At 36.6% G+C, this 18,148-nt stretch overlaps 1 protein-coding gene across 5 annotated transcripts in view; it reads right to left on the bottom strand.

Moving 5' to 3' along the window:
• Positions 1-18,148, bottom strand: part of FOXJ3 (forkhead box J3) — a 141,588-nt gene that overhangs the window by 35,178 nt on the left and 88,262 nt on the right. For 4 of the 5 annotated variants that reach the window (XM_077844471.1, XM_077844473.1, XM_077844474.1 and 1 more), the window contains 2 exons: positions 17,977-18,060; positions 404-505 (listed from right to left, as the gene is read on the bottom strand). In XM_077844471.1, coding sequence (XP_077700597.1) covers positions 404-505; positions 17,977-18,060 — 186 coding nt within the window. The remainder of the gene's footprint in view (positions 1-403; positions 506-17,976; positions 18,061-18,148) is intronic. The other variant, XM_077844472.1, reaches the window with a different exon arrangement.

Raw genomic sequence — 18,148 nt, 5'->3', positions numbered from 1 at the left:
TTGTCTAAATTATTCATTTTACTGGATTCTGTTAACTCCTTGGGAATCTGAAAATCTTTTCTTCAAGCACATATTTAGAGGGTTAATTAATGGTTTTTGAAACAAATTGATTCAACAAATTACTGACTAAAAAATTCTATCAATAGGAACTGGCAGTGGCAAGAATTTAAATTAAATAGAGCTTCCCAATAAGCATCCTCCAACTTCTTTAGAGAAATATTTTCTTCTAACTGCATATACCTCAGAACATTGTGGATTCAAGCTTTCAAGCTCCCATGTATAGGATAGCCAAATTTGTATCATCTTTAAATGCAATCATATAGAACTCTATTGTTATTATAAAGGCAAATTAAACGTATTATTCAATGACATTTCAAAAGTGTTTAAAAAAAAACAGAATTACTTTGTTAGTCACAGTGTTGATTGCCAGAGTTGGAGAGGCACTTCCCGAAATAATACACTCCATTCCCAAAGAATCTGAATCTATGCTATATGGAGTTGAGGCCTAAAATACAAGAACAAAATAAATAATCATTAGCTTATATATCCAGCAACTTTAACACAATTTGAAGGTATTTCATCAAATTCTCCAACATCCAGTTTTGTGCTGTTTCTGAAAACATGAATTTAAATCCTTACTGAAATCTCTTGTACTGTATTTTAATATGGTACTGACTTGATATCACAAAGTCCATTGGTTTGGCTACTTTGAACCAGCTCTTTTAACTGACTGTGGAACAGCTGAGCAAAAATCCTAAACTTCTGTAGTAGAGACTGCTTGCGGTCATCTAATATCCATTTTCCGTCTTCTCCCTTTTAGTAATAAAACCCTATAGTTATTGACTTATGGCAGCTCTGCTACTACCACCTTTCCAGGCCTCATTTGCAACCAGTTGTGGCCATGTGACTAAGGTGTACAAGTGGCCACGTAACTAACTTGTGTAAAGCAGATGTGAGCAACAGTGATATGTGCAACTTCTGTCTACCTTTTTGAAGAACCTGCTTGTCTTCCACTGTCTTTCCCTCTTATTGTAGGCTGGGACACAGACATGAGGTGGTAAACTTGCTTAATCAAAAAGCCAAGGGTAATACCCTAGGGAACATCGAAAAGATGAGAAGAAACAAAAACATCTGAATGAACTTGTAGAACACAGCTGGTTGGTTATCTGTCTAATCTATCAGCTCTAATTATGTGAAAGAAATAAATCTCTGACTTAAGGTTCTCAGTTGCTTAATTTTTCTTCCTTTACCTGTTAGTGCAATAGAACAGATCTGAGTAACACAACTTCATACACATTGTTTATAGAGCTAACATGGAGGTCAAAATTCTACATTTAGAATCCAGGATATAAATGGTGATAACTTCTTTTTTTCGTAAGAGATGATTTATGGCTTTGGTGAGTACTCAAGAGTGTTCAACGTCAATGCCAAAGCTGAAGAAGGATAGACATAAACAATTTGTGGCTATGATGCTAGTTCTATGTATATTCCTCTTCTGCCCCCCCCCCAAAAGCCATATATGGTCCCAAGTGAGGATGCATTTTTAAAACACCACACTAAATGAAAAAGAGGGCAGTTTCACCAAGACATATTTCTAAGATTAATCTACTTATCACTTAATCCCTCATCATGAATTTTTTTCTTCAGACAACTGAAGAAAAGGTAGGGACACGCAGTTTGATTGAAATGAAAAAAATAAAAGGCAAGCCCCCGCCCCCCCCACCCCCCACGCGAAGACAGAATCTAGCACTTTTGTGCTGGGTACATGGGTACACATTGAGAGTGAGGCAAAAGTGGCAAAGGGCTTCAGAAATACAAGTGGAAGAAGTACAAAGACGATTTTGTCTATGCCTCAATTCTAGTGCCAGTCAATTTAGCTAAACCTGAATTAACATATAAGATTACTTTAAAACACTGTATCTCATGTTCCTCTAACTTAACTGAGTCATCTCCAATCCAACTATTGGTTCACGATTTCTCACTCCTCCCCACTCCTCCCCACTGGTAGGAAGAAGCAAGCATGTGTCTGTATGATGGCATGCAAATTATTCAACCTTTATGCTCTTTCACCCATCTATAAAAAGGAGGATTATGTCATTTCCTCCAGAAGTCTGTTAAGAGCATTAATGAAATAATTTATGCAAAGCTCTCAGCATGATACCTGAAACACAGTAAGGGCCAGCCTGTTGACTACTAGAACCTATCTGCTATTGATGCTGAGGATCTTTGAAAGAGGGATATTTAATAGTGATTAATGAGAAAAGGGACAGATTTGATATGAGACACTGTTTTCCTACAAAGCTAGATTCATAGCTTCAGCTATTATAAATCAGATGGTAAATTTTAAAAATCTTTTAATTAAATATTATTTATGGACACTTCAGTCTGGTTCAATCAGGAGAATAAACAACACTCTCTTTACAACATGCTTTGATATGCTCAATAGTGTGGTATATATTTTTACTTACAGGCACACTGACAGACAATAAACAGTCTGATTAATAAAGCCAGGGGATCTAGGTATCCCAAAATGTATCTTGATAACTGTTGTTATTGTAGCCAAACCTCAAAATCTGGACAAAGAAAGTATCAGTGAGTCTAATCTGGGGGAACCAGTCAGTTTATGAAAGATCCTTTCTGGCGTTTCCTCTTACTCCCTGTCAAAATCAAAATCCTACCCATTCAAGTTCTACTTCCAGTATGGTGATGTGATATCCCACAGAACAAGCTGGTAACAACTACAAACTAGGGGGGGTGAGGGAAGGAGGCACAGAGCATAAGATGACAACAAGCAGAGGATTCCAAGGAGTAAATATATTAGGCAGATATAGAAAAAAGTCAAAACTTGGAGACACTAGCCTCAGTTTCCTGGTTTCTTGCAGCTTTGCCCCAAGGCTGGGCAGTAGATGTGGAGGTAGGTAGCTAAAGTTGTCTTTCTGTCAGGTGGAACTAGGGAAAAGAACCCAGGTAAATAAATCTGAACAGGGTAGAATGTCAAAAGGGATACTCTAATACTATGTATGAGACACCACACAAGTCACAAAAGGTTGACCTGTGACTATGCAAATGCAGACTAGAATAAAGCAGACAGACTTACAGAATCAGATCGAAATTGGAACCACTGTCCATAGAAAAGAGAACTTAACAGTTTGAGACTAACATGGTTAACTGCCAGCTAAAACAGAAATACCAATATTCTATGGAAGATTGTAACAGAATCCAGAATCTATAAAACATTATTACTTACAATGTCCAAGATACAATCCAAAATTACAAGACATACAAGCAACAGGAAAAGATAACTTACTGTCAAGAGAAGAGATGATCTATGGTAGCCTACCACAAGAAGACTGAGATATTGAAATTATGAGACACAGACTTTAGCTAATTGTAATCATGCTCAATGAGATAAAGTAAAAAACAAAAACGAAGCACACTTGAATGAAAACATAATAAAGCAAATCTTAGTGGAGAAAATAAAAATATAAAAAGGAACAGAATCAAAATTTACAAAAGAAAACTACATTATCTGTATTTTGACAGTCAGAGGAAGGATAGGCTTAATATTAGAATGGAGATAAAACAGTAAAGAATCTGTGAACTCAAAGGCAGAAGCAACAAAAATTAAAGGACAAAAAGAAAAAAGATTGATTAAAAAAAATTAGAGCATCAGAAAGCTATGGGATGATCTCAATGGTGTAACATACTTAGAGATCAGGAAGGAGAGGAAAGAGAAAAAAAGAAAAAATATGCAAGGATTGATGACTGAACACTTCAGAAATTCTCTTAGAGACAAATGTATATATTTGAGAATCTCATAGTAAACCTCCATAAGACCTATTTTTTTAAAAAAATCCCACTTGGATATTTCATCACTGAACTACTGAAAATTAAAGACAGAAAGCAGCAAAGGAAAAATGGCGTATCACATATAGAAGAATACTGATTGGAAATGATCAGATTTCTCATAAAAATGATGGAGGTCAGGGCACTTGGGTGGCTCAGTCAGTTAGGTGGCTGGCTCTTTATTTCAGCTCAGGTCATTATCTCAGAGTCCTAGGAAGGAGCCCCAAGTTGGGCTCAGCACTCAGTACGGAGTATGCTTGTGGATTTCCTCTCCCACTGCCCCTTGCCCTGCTCATTCTCTCTCTCTCAAATAAATCTTTTTTTATTTAAAAATGATGGAGGTCATTAGAAAGTAAACATCTTTAAAGTACTGAAGGAAAAAACCTTTCAATCTAGACTGTATATCATAGGAAAATATTCTTTAGGAAAGAAGGCACAAGAAAGACATTTTCAGAGAAACAAAAACTAAGAGAATCTGGTGCCAAGAGACCTGCATATATTGCAAGATAGTTCATTAGGCTAAAGGTAAATTACAGCATAGGGAAATGTGAACCTTGAGAAGTGAATTAAATAAAGCACCAGAAATGGTAAACATCTGGGTAAATATAAAAGCTTGTTTTCCTCTTAGGTTTTAAAAACAGTATGATTATTTAAGGCAAAATTTGTAACATTGTCTCACAATATATGCAGATGTCATACATATTACAACTAGAAGGAATGATGAGAATAGGGGCAAAAGGGACCCATGTGGTTGGAAGAGATTTCTGCATTTTATATGAAATGGTAAATTATTATGTCTGAGTAGACTACAAAAGGTTAGGAACATATACTGGAATTCAAATATATAAGTCCCAATCTATAGCTAAAAAGCCAATAGATAAATTTAAATAGAAACCTAAAATACATCTAAGTAATCTAAAAGGAGGCAGGAAAGGGGGAAAGAAAGGAACTAAAAACATAGAGGTCAAACAGAAAACAAAATGAAGACCTAAATCTAACAATATCAATAATTACATTTAAGTTAATAATCTAAACCTCCACTAAAAAGATTATCAAAGATACTAAAAAAGAATCCGCTAACTGCAGCCTACAATAGTCACAACTTCAAACATACAGACACAGAGGAGATGAAAGTAATACATTCAAAAATATATACACTGTAAACAGTAAACATAAGGATGAAATGACTGTATTAATAGCAGATTAAACAGACTTTATGACAGAGTATACCAAACGATTAAAAAACACTTGATAGGTATGCCTGGGTGGCTCAGCAGGTGAGCGCCTGCCTTTGGCTCAGGGTGTGATGCCGGGGTCCTGGGATGGAGTCCCACTTGGGTCTTCCTGCATGGAGCCTGCTTCTCCCTCTGCCTATGTCTCTGCCTCTCTCTCTCTGTGTTCTCTCATGAATAAGTAATTAAAATAAAATAAAATGTAAATGTGACTAATAAAAGAGCTTCAAATTACATGAAGCAAAAACCAATTAAAATCAGTAAGAAAAACACTGGCATGCATTAGCAAAATGCCTTGATCTAATTGATATTAGAGAACACTATATCCAACTGTAGAATACATATTCTTTTCAAGTGCACACAGATATTTCACTATAACACATGCTGAGCCACAAAATAAGTCTTAATAAATATGTAAAAGCTGAAATGAAAAAAAAAAACTTTATTATAAAGCAGTAAGATATCTAGGAATATCCAAATATTTGGAATACTTGGAAATAACACATTTATGTAAGTAATTCATGAGTCAGGTAAGACTCACCAGAGAATTTTTTTAAATACTTTGAACTAAATGATAAAAAAAGATGCCATATACCAAAATTTGTGAGATGCAGTTAAAGCAATCTTAAAGGTAAACCTAAGCTGGACACAGCTAGAAATATCAGTAAGTAGAAGGAAGTAAATGATAAATACAGAAATAAAATAGAAAACAGACAACAACAAAATTTAACAAAGACAAAATCTGGTTCTTTGAAAAGACTAACAAAATTGAGAAACACTGAGCTATCCTGGAAAAAAAAAAAGAGAAAATACATATCCTCAAATTCAGGAATGAAAGAAGAGTTATTACTACAGATTCTATAAATATTAAAAGAAAATATCATAAACCACTTTATACCAACAAATTCAACAACTTAGATCAAAGGAACAAATGCCTTTAAGAATATAACTTACCAAAAGCGGCATTAAAAAGAAAAAATACTAATAGTCTCATATCAAATAAATTAAACATCAAAAACCTACCCACAAGAAACCCTGCAGGGCCAGATGGTTTCCACTAATGAATTTTCTCCAATATTCAAGAAAGATATACCAATCTACAGAAACTTTTTTTAGAAAATAGAGGAAAGAATATCCCCAATATAAGGCCAATATAATACTAACGTCAAAACCTGAAAGACATTACAAAAGAAAATTATAAATCCAAATCCTTCATGAACACAGATGCAAAATTCTTTAACAACGTAGAGGAAACTGAACCCAACAATATATGAAAGGAATAATATATCATGACTCAGTAGGCTTTATTCAAGGAACACAAGGTTTAACACATCCAAAATGCAACCAGTGTAATTAAACATGCTAACAAAATGAAGAAAAGCCGTATGATCTATACCATTTCAAGTCGTATAGAAAAAATCTGATGAAATCCTACACCCATTCATGATTAAAAACTCTCTGAAACTAGGCTTACTGGAGACCTTCCTCAATTTAATAAAGGGTATCTACAAAATCCCAACAGATATGTCACACATGGGGGTGAAATACTGAACACTTTCCCCAAAAAAATTGAAATAAGGAAAGGATGCCCACTTTCATCACTTCTATTCAACACTGTACTGGAGATTCTAGTCACTATAATAAGGTGGGAAGGAACAAGAGTAAGAAGGACAGGAAACTGTTAAAGTGGAAAATCCCAAGGCACCATAAAAATAACTACTAAAACTATCAAGGTCATAGGATGCAAAGTTAATATATAAAAATTAATTTTATGGGCAGTCTGGGTGGCTCAGCGGTTTAGCGCCACCTTCAGCCCAGGGAGTGATCCTGGAGACCAGGGATTGAGCCCAACATCTGGCTCCCTGCACGGAGCCTGCTTCTCCCTCTGCCTGTGTCTCTGCCTCTCTCTCTCTCTGCCTCTCATTAAAAAATGAACAAAATATTTTTTAAAAATTAATTTTATATACTAGCAGCAAGCAACTGGAAAACTGATTCTAAAAAAATATATAGCTTTCAAAACCAAAATATTCAGGATTAAATCTAACTGGAAATATCCAGGTCCCCTACGCTGAAAACTTAAAAAACATTCCTGATAGAGAACTAATGAATGAAGAAACAGAACACTTGGATAATTAATATCCTTAAGATTTCAATTCCCAGGGTACCCCTACCCCACGCCCGCCACCATCAGGACTGCCTGGCAAGGAAAATGGAAGAAGGCATGAATGACAAAGAGGAATGAGGAAATTTTTGGTGGTGACTAAAATGTTCTTTTGACACTGGTGATAATTTCGCATGTGCAAATTCCTTAAACTATAAACTTTATTTGATGAATTGTATATAAACAATCTCTCAATAGTATTGTAAAATAGCAGAAAACTACATCCTACCCATTCATCCAAATGAACTAATGAAAACACTTCTAGCCTATAATCTCTAACTGGACAGGATTTCTTGGCTTTATAATCCCCAGGAACTTTTATTCACACCTACCTTTTAGAGGCAACATGTAGTTCCTCCCACATGATGTATACTCAGTACATGTTTACCAATTGAAATAAAAATTTTTTTTTCAGTTCTAGGAGTTCTAAAAGTAGGAATGTAGATTGCATTCCTTCTGCTCACTTCTACCTTTAACCGAATCCCCCCTTACTCAGGCTCAGAGATAAAAGGTACACAGAAGGGGATCACCTAACCAACAAAACCACTCTAACAATGACAGAAACTAAGTCACAAAATGACAACAATCTCAGATATGCAGCCAATGTAGAATATCCTGCCTAGAAGAATGTCCTCTTTTCTATTTATCCATCCATCTTCCAGTCATCATCATCTTTTTTTTTTTTTTTAAGATTTTATTTATTCATGAGAGACAGAGAGAGGCAGAGACATAGGCAGAAGGAGAAGCAGGCTTCCAGTGGGGAGCCCAATGCGGGACTCAATCCCAGGACCCCAAGACCTGAGCCAAAGGCAGACATTTCAACCACTGAGCCACCCAGGTGTCCCATTCCAGTCATCTTTTTGATTAAACTTGTAATCGCCTTTGAACTGTCACACACAACTTAAGAATAAGTAATGTGTATGCCCCCATCTTTGTTCCAATAAAAGCTGGATAATTGCAGACTGTATGTTTTTTTTTACCCCAGAGGCCAACACGTTTAAGATAGTGAGTTTATACAATACTTCTATGTATCTGGCCTTTACTCCCAAGTAATTTCCACAACAATGCATTGTAAGATTTTAGCAGAACTATCCATAGCAATTTCCTCCTTGTCTTCCTGCTTCTACCACTGTTCTCCTAGAGCAGCTAACAGTGTTCATGTTACAATGTAAGTCACATTATATCACTACTTTGCTTATAGCTCTCCAGTGGCTTTCTACCCTACCCTTCCCTTGGCCTAAAACCCAACTCTTTACAAAGGCATACAAGGCCCTGCACAATCTTCCTCCTACTCCCATTTATTTCTTTGATGTCAAGTTCTACTACTCTTCCCTCCTCCACAGGCTAGAACAGCCACAGTGACGATCTTGTTGTTTCTCAAGATTCCAGGTATGTTTCTACCTTGGAGTCTCTGCACTTGTGGGATTTCCAGGGCCCAAAGAGCTTATCGGCTCTGACAGCTGACAAGCTTGTCATTTACATTTATATATAAAGAAACTATGGCCAGAAAAATTAAACCTCTAAATTATAAATACAGTAACTTTAAAACTAGGTCTCCTAACCTTCTAGCTAAGTTCTATTTCCCCTAAATCTTGTAATCCATGACTTTGTAACATGACTTTATTTTACTTATAATTTTATTATGTTTTTACACAGAACAACTCTGGATGATTAAATGCTGCCAAAATATAACACAATCTACGGGAGGTGGGAGGGGGATGTTTTTGTCTTTAGAATTTCTATTTCCTACCACTGGCAGCACCCCAGGGGCATTATCTCCTATTTAGAACTCTCAAAGCACCTTACCAGTGCCAAACATACAACAGAAATACAGTAAACATGTGCCCTCGTTACCCATAAGCAAGTTACATACAACCATTTCAGCTTCTTCTATGACAATACTAAGTATGCCCACTTATTTTAAAACCCTGAATGAGGCACTCAGGCAAACACTAACCAGTGACCAGGAAGAGTCTCTTTCAATTACAAGAAACAATATACTCAAAAAAATAAATAAATAAAAAATAAAAAAATTTTAAAAAATAAATTAAAATAAATAAAAAAAAGAAACAATATACTAAAAAAAATGCACCCCCAGTCTACTAATTTAACAGTCGTGCCCATATACACCTTGAAGAGACAAAAGATTTTTAAAAGATTTTTTGGATTAGATCCAATTTAAGAAATAAGTCAAGGGCTGTGAAAATGCAAGAGGCTGTGAAAAACAAAAGTGCACATAGATCTGAAAACACACATATTCAACCAATAGAAAAGAAGACATGTAGCAACCACATTCTCCTCTGTGTTCATCTCTAGCCTGTTTACTACAAACACCTATACCTCTCTACCTGAGCATATTTTTTCCAATTGGGGAACATGATTTGGCTTTGTGCAGGGCAGGCCAGAAGTACAAAAAAGGTAATGTCTCTAGTAACATCATCACTCAATGAAGTGGAAGAGCTGACAGCTCAATGTCCAGAACTCCCAGTGTTTCCCAGTTGGACTGAGCTCTAAGTGCTCACAGTGATACCTGACTTGTTAATCACCCCACCTTCCTAGTATCACCCCTCAAACTACCTGTACTGAATTCCTTGTCTACTCACAGTAGAACTCAAATCTTGACAGGGATCTTCTTTTCTCAAAAGGAATGTCTCCTGGGAGAGACAGGAAATCTTCCTTTAGCACAACAGTCCTCAAATTTTTTTATCTCAGGACTCCTTTGCACTATTACAAGTTACTGAGGTTCCCAAAGAGCTTTTATTTATGTGACTTATATCTATTTGTATTTACCTATTAGAAATTTAAACTGAAACAAAATTTATTAATTTATTTAAAACAGTGATACACTGCGTGTTAACATAAATATTTTGTATGAAAATATAGTGAGAAAATAAAAAACTTAGAAAAATGGCATTATCTTACATTTTTAAACAAGTTGCTTTAATGCTTTGGTTAACAGAAGTCTTCTGCATTCAATCTATTACAAAATCACAGGTCATACAGCCTCTGAAAAATTGTAAGTAAAAAAAGCAAAGAACATCTAATATTATGAACACAGCTTTGACCCCCTGGATCCCCTGAATGTGCCTCACACAGCTTTAGTATAACAGATTCCTATAAGCAAAGAATAATACTACAAATGACCAAGACACATGATTTAAATTTGAGGAGGGGGGAAGGCAATCAAAGAATGAACAGAGAATATGTTTCTGTGATTATCAACATGATAAGAGATGAACTATACTCATCTGAAGCACTCATTCTCTCTCTCTCTCTTTTTTTTTTTTTAACAAAGAACTGCTTAGAACAGGAGTTCTCTTTTCTGTTCCTTAACATTCAGTTCCCTTGGAACAGTTTCAGTTTTCCAGTCTTCAAGAAAATCACCATAGGTAATATCCAGCAATTTCTGCTTTTTCTACCCTAAAGCAGCTTCTAGTAGGCAGGGCACTTTTCATCAATATATCCGTTGGTTGAACAGAATAAGCAAAACCAAATTAAAAAAACAAAATAAATGCAAATGGTTAAAGAGAATATTTGTTAATCAATATAAAAACAGAAACTAATAGGACAGGAAAAAATGAAAGAAATTACTATCGTTGGACTCTATGCTCCAGCCATACAGACTAGCCAGTTCCTTAAAACTCTGGGCACTTCTTTTATTGAAGTTATTTATTGGGGGGTGCGGGGGAGGGGCACAAAGAAAGAGGGAGGGAGGGGGGGAGGGGTACAAGCTGATTCTACCCTGGGCAGAAGGCGGGTCTTGATCTCATGATTCCTGAGATCATGACCTGAGATGAAACTAAGAGTTGGATGCTCAACTGCCTGAGCTACCCAGGTGCCCCTTTGAGCACTTTTTTTTTTTTTTTTTAAACAACTAGGCTTGTACATGTAATTCCCCTTGCTCTTTCACATTGCCAACTACCCTCATCTGCCTTATTTCTGTCCATTTACCAGGCCTCATGGAAACACCAGTTCTCTGCTTTATAGGTCCAAAGTTCTCAAGACCCTTATCTTTTATAGTGACCACACAATCTATCATCCAAATGCAATTTTGAGAATGAATAGGGAACTATTAATTATGCTGAGACAAGCAATATTATGAATTATCAGTTTAGATTTCCTGCTTAACTAAGAGTTTCAAAGGAAAGTCTGTCTTGCTTACCACTATTCCCCCAACACTTAGCTCTATGCTTACAATGTAAAAGGTGTGCTCTCTCAATAAATGGCAAAAATAATGCAAATTTATTTTTTTAACATTTTTTTATTCATTTATTCATGATAGACATAGAGAGGGAGAAAGAGGCAGAGGCACAGGCAGAGGGAGAAGCAGGCTCCATGCTGGGAGCCTGACACGGGACTCAATCCCCGGACTCCAGGATCACGCTGGGCCAAAGGCAGGTGCTGAGCCACCCAGGGATCCCCAATGCAAATAAATTTAAAAGAGGAAAACCTCATCCAGATAAAATGAACTGCTCTGTTCTCTCGCAAACCTGATACTATTCCACCCCTATATCTTATCTTCTTTGATCACGGATCTCTTATTTCCCTATCTGCACCCTCTCCAATCAGAATATAAACTTCAGGAATGCAGAAAATGTCTGTTTTGTTAAATAATGTTTCTCCAGCACCTAAATACAGTGCCTGGTCAGAGCAGACACTCAACACTCAAGAGTTGTGTGCTAGTGAATGCTCCTTTCCCCTGCCTTGCTGCAATCTCCACCTGAAAGCCAAGCCACGTAAGAAGCCATCCCAGATAGTCCCAATAAAAAAATGTCTCCTTCCTTTGCATATAGCAATGTGTCGTATTTTCTCCTAATATGTTTTATACATACTTTGTTCTTGTGCTAGAATTGTGTCTTATCATGTCTCATTGTTCTTGGGATACCACATAACATTTTAGCACAATGCCTGACACACAGTATCTAGAAAACAAAGTTGTATCAAATGAAACTGGTAAAATGGCAGCATTTCACACAATTATGAATACATAGTAAGAGACTGGATACTATGCTGCTCTTCTAGAGAACTTACTAACTCATGCATATATCCCTAGCCCAGACCATTGTCATTTTACAATGATATCTACTCAGCACTGAGGGGGTTCAGAACAAGCCATTTCGGAATGTGGATTATTTTGAGTTTAAGGCAAACCAGACCCAGGAGACTCAGGAAAAACTTTTTACTTCCTCCTCCTTAACTGCCCAAAAGAAATTAGAAAGGGGCCTGTATCAGGAAGAAAGTCACTACCACAGATAAGTTTTTATACCTATCTGCATGACAGGGCAAACATTTATTTACTAAACATTTGCTCTTCTCCCATCTTCCTGTGAATTGCCTTCTTCTGTGAAGGCCCAAACCCCTATGTCTTTCCGTAACTCAGGATGGTTTATAAACCTCAAATGCCTGGCTGCCCTGAGTCTCATATTTTTGTGGGACTCCCATAAGTACTTATGTAATTAAATTTGTTTTTCTATAAGGAGGAGGGGGGCCAGCAACCTAGAAGGGCAGTGGAAAAAACAGCATCTTCCTCTTAAAAGAGTATTTTATAAAGAGATATATCTTTCTTAAGTGTTTTGATTCATTTCTCAACACTACAGGCTATCAAATCAAAGTAACTTCCTTAATCCCAAGGCTTTAGGCTTTCTACTCCTTATCTAAATGTCCACACCCTAGCCTAAACTTTACATGATAGTTAAAAAGGTTCTCAATTATGCCCACCTGCACTTCTTGCCCATCAATCATGCACACTGTTTTCTTCACGTGGAACAACATCCTTTACTATTTCTATGCAAAAAAAGTTACATGCTAAGCTTCAATCCTCTTCCCAGAGGCCTTTCCAGGGCAGCACTATCTATTTTGAGTCACTTCAGCTATCCTTGCCTGGTCTAATAGATTTATTAGTTAATACTTGTTCGTCACTTATAATCATATTTAAGCCCCCTAATCGTATATGCGTGTCTCTGTATGTATGTACATAATATAAATTTTATATATACGTACGTTAAATGTAGGGATTCTCTTTTAAAATCATGGACCATTAGCTCACAAGATATGCATATATAAAAAGAAATCTGAAATTTGATTCACTGTTGTAGTCTTCAACATAGCAAACACTAACACCAGGAAAGGACAGTTGTAAACAGCATAAACTCTAAAGGCAGACTACCCAGGTTCATAATCCTGGCCTTGGTACTTACTGGCCTTAGTACCTTTTGATAACTTACTTAATATCCATACCTATCAGTTTCATTATTTGAAGTTACTATAAAAATTACAAGAGTTAGGGCAGCCCAGGTGGCTCAAGAGGTTTAGCGCTGCCTTCAGCCCAGGGTGTGACCCTGGAGACCTGGGGTCGAGTCCCACGTCAGGCTCCCTGCATGGAGCCTGCTTCTCCCTCTGCCTATGTCTCTGCCTCTCTTTCTTTGTGTCTCTCATGAATAAATAAATAAAATATTTTTTTAAAAATTACAAGAGTTCGTATATTTAAAATTATTTAAAAAGCATCTGAGGGGTGTCTGGGTGATTCAGTCGGTTAAGTGTCTGATTTTGGCTCAGGTCACGATCTCAGAGCCCTGGGATCAAGTCCCGGGTTCAAATCCACGTCAGGGTCTATGCTCAGCAGGGAGTCTGCTTGTCCCTCTGCCCACTCATGTGCGTACGTACTCTCTAATAAATAAAATCTTTAAAAAAATAAAAAGCATCTGGCACATAAACTCAATATAATTATCTATTATTTTACAATGTTGTCTTAGCACAGGTTGCTAGAAAAAATAACTATAAGCTTGGTGGCTTATCAACAACTGAACTGTATTTCTCACAGTTCCAGAAGCAGAAAATTCAAGATCATGGTGCCAACACGGTCAGGTTCTGGTGAGAGCCTTGTTAGTAGGTATCCTCACTGGTTTCTCACATGGTGCAAAGAGAGCTAGCTAGCTTTGTGACCCATTTTTATAAAGCCACTAATCCCATTCATGAAGGCTACATCCTTCTGACCTAATCCCAAAGGGCCCACCTCCAAATACTATCACAATAAAATTAGGGTTTCAAACATGAATTCTGGGGGAACACAAACATTCAATTCAAAGTAGCTGTTGAGACTTCCATCTTATTTTATAAATGGAAGTACCGAAACTCAAAAACAAAACAAAACAAAACAAAAACCAATTTGCCAAAAGTCACAAGAACAAGTAAACTATAAAGCCAGAAGAGAAACAAAGGACTCCTTCTAAAGGAGTCTATTCATGTCACCAAACTAAATTTTATTCAATAATATTTTTAAGGTCTCTAGGTCCATTTTAAGGTAAAGAAAAAGTGGCAAGAAGTTAGAAGAAGAAAAAGGAAACTGAGAGACATTTATATATGAAAGGATTAAGAAAAAAAGAAAGGAATCATGTAATGATTAAGACAGAACATGGGCTTATGTTCATGTAAATGGAAGGGACAAGGAGGTGGTCCAGAGAACTGAATTACAAATACTAGGTTGGAGATAACTATCATTCTTTATTTTTCATTTAGGACATAAAGATATGGTTACTTGCATTTTTAAAAATCCTTTCTCTTTAGCAGTTTAGAAGGCCAATTCTGTCCCACTAAAAGCTCATCTCTCTTCAAAAATGTGTAAAATATTTTGATTTTTCACATAGAATTGAGAAAAATATTTCAGAAACTTAATAAACTTTCAATGATGTCAACATACTTACCATCTGCATTTTTAAAACTTTTAAAAGTTTATGGGTGTCTGACTGGTTAAGAGAGCTTGTAACTCTTGATCTCAGGGTTGTGAGTCTGAGCAGCACGCTGGGTATAGAAATTACTTAAAACAATAAAAATAGGGGTACCTGTGTGGCTCAGCTAATTAAATGTCTGACTCTTGATTTCAGCTCAGGTCATGATCTCAGAGTCGTGAATCAAGCCCCCTCAGGCTCACACCTGGGCAAGGACCCTGCTTAAGATTCTCTCTCTGCCCCCTCCCTCCTTGCTCACTTGCTCTTTCTAAAACAAACGCAATTTTTTTTAAAGTTTCAACTTATGGGGTGTCTGGGTGACTCGGTTAAGCATCTGACTTTGGCTCAGGTCATGATCCCAGGATCTGATAGAGTCCTACATCAGGCTCTTGGCTCAGTGGGGAGTCTGCTTCTCCCTCTACTCCTCCCCCCACCCCGCCCCACTTGTGATGGCTCTTTTACACACTCTCTCAAATAAAATCTTTTTTTAAAAAGTTTCAATTGATGGCTCATGTTTAGTTTTTAAGAAGACTTTAAACTTATAAATATATTCAGAACCATCATTATTTGACTGTCATATGCATTTCCTTAGATAAATCCCAATGGTCATTTAAAATACAATCTCTGTTCTAATAAAACTACTACCTTCCTTCAACTCCCCCCCAAAAAACCCTCTAAATGAAAAATACAAATGTAACTAGTTTGTCAGAGCAAGAAATGATATTTTGTAAGAAGGCTGCCTTTCAGAATATTAAACAATATCTGTCTGCCTGATTATATGTGGTCTGTTTACAGCTAGAATCTTTTAATATAGTTCCTCTCCTACAGTAGCAACCAATACAGAGCTCAGGCCAAAATAATTATCAATAGTACTAACCAAAAGACTGGCTATCTTATGAGACTACACTACAAAGGTAAGTTGTTGAAACTTTTACATGCTTTTCAATTCAAAATGAAGATAAAAAGATAAACAGTAGAAAATACAGGTCCAAAATATACATTCAAGAATACATGCTTTGTATATATAAAACATACTTCTGAAATCTGAATCCTTTATTTCTATGAATTTCCACTGGAAAACAGGTAATTTGGTCTTCGGGGAAAAAAAATTACTCTCAAAAGTAAAGAATGGTTGCTCTAAGAACTATGAAACTAATAATATTCAGAGTTGATATCCAAAAGGAATGCACAGTTGTCAATCCACCTACCAATTCAAATTTCCAAAAATAATTCAAGTTCCAGGAACTTCAGAAGAAGAGAACAAATGGGAGAAGACCATGATTCCTCAGCTTTCCAAGATACACATGCTGTTGATGCCATGGGTTGACAATGTGGATAGTTCTCCTCTTCCTTCAAATTCTTACAATAGATGCTAAATGTTTTCTACCCCATGTCCTCACACAATTAAAGTCCACGTACTAAGTCTCTTTTAAGGGATCCCTGGGTGGCGCAGTGGTTTGGCGCCTGCCTTTGGCCCAGGGCGTGATCCTGGAGACCCGGGATCGAATCCCACATCGGGCTCCCGGTGCATGGAGCCTGCTTCTCCCTCTGCCTGTGTCTCTGCCTCTCTCTCTCTCTCTCTCTCTCTGTGTGTGTGTGACTATCATAAATAAATAAAGAAAAAAAAATAACTAAGTCTCTTTTAAAAGGCAGAATTTGGAGGACAGGAACTGAGGTTCATTCCTTCTCAAACCATTACATACATGGTTCATCAATATCTCAGTCTTAAAACTTACCAGAAGACCATCTCACCAATACTAAATTTTAATTTCTTAAATTGGTATGTATAAAACCAAAAACCATTCTGGCCTAAGAGTTCACCTCTAATTCAATACAGATTAGTACTGGAATATTGAATTCCCACCGCCGGCTCCATAAATCTGCCTTACCAAATATCCCACGGCTGCTATACTTCACGAGCTTACCTGATCCCAACTTACACCCAGCGTAAGGTCCTTATCTTTGAGATTGGGAAGTTCTCTCTACCAGGAATGGTGATAAAACAAATTTATCTGACCGATTATTACCCAGTTTCCTTCATCTTATTCCCTTTGCCCCGATTTATTCTGCAAACATTACGATCTTATTATGAGCTGATCCATACTAACACTGGAGATACAAATACATTTTCTCTGCTCTTAAGGGATCACAGTCCAGTGAAGGAGACAAATACAGAGACAAATTATTTCTACAAAGTGTGGGAAATTCTATAAAAAAACTGTAAAAATTCTACAAGAACACAAAGAAGTGAGGAAAAGTTTCACAAGATAGTTAACATCTGAAATGAGTCTTAAGGAATAGTAAGGTAGAATGGTGCATATATGTGTTTTAGTTGAGATGATGAAAATACAGATTGGTGAAAGCTGAAAGGTAAAGTTAGTATCTGATGACAGCCAAACTGGACTAAAAGTATATTGCAACAAATAACTTAGGATATCAACTAGAGCTCCTTTTCTCTTCTACTCTTACAAATTAATTTTAACCACAAATTTACAAGAATGATCTTATACAAACAACCACCACAAATTTACAAGAGTGATCTTATACAAACAACACATACAAACAGGATTTGGTACACAAAATTACTACTACATGGTTGGAAGCAGGAAAAAGCATTTTGAAGACGATCAGGAAAATTCAATATAATCAGACTGATTGCCTGCAGTGAAAGGCAGTAACTTTGTTACATAAAAGCAGTCTACAATGTTGTAGATACAGAGGAAAGGACACCAAATTAAAATTCAAGAGACCTGGATTCAAGTCTCACATTAGCTGTGCCCTAATTACAAAAACAAACAAACTTTTTATGTAATTCCTAAACTGCCTACCTCACTCAAGGGGCTATTAAAAGCAAATAAAATGAGTCTGAAAGTGCTTTCAAACAACAGAACTGCTATACAAATAACATATTACCTTCATTAAGGTTGTACTTGGTATACTGGAAATGAATTTAAAAACCTGTACTACTAACATAAACCCTACCATACTAAATTTGTGATAAAGAGCTTTTTACCCGTTCTACAGATCGTGCTCTCTTCTTTGGCCGAGTAGGCAGCGCATCTTCCTTCGGATTGGTGTCTATTGCCCAGTAGGACCCCTAAAGGTAAAGACAGAAATCACATTAACAGTATATTACAGCAACCCCATACCATTAAAAATGGATTTTTATAATCCTCTGCTCCAAA

The sequence above is a fragment of the Canis aureus genome, chromosome 13 (assembly GCF_053574225.1).
Source record: "Canis aureus isolate CA01 chromosome 13, VMU_Caureus_v.1.0, whole genome shotgun sequence".
Lineage (NCBI taxonomy): Eukaryota > Metazoa > Chordata > Mammalia > Carnivora > Canidae > Canis > Canis aureus.
The sequence above is the reverse complement of the archived record's forward strand: the minus strand, read 5'-3'. Positions and strand labels throughout refer to the sequence as shown.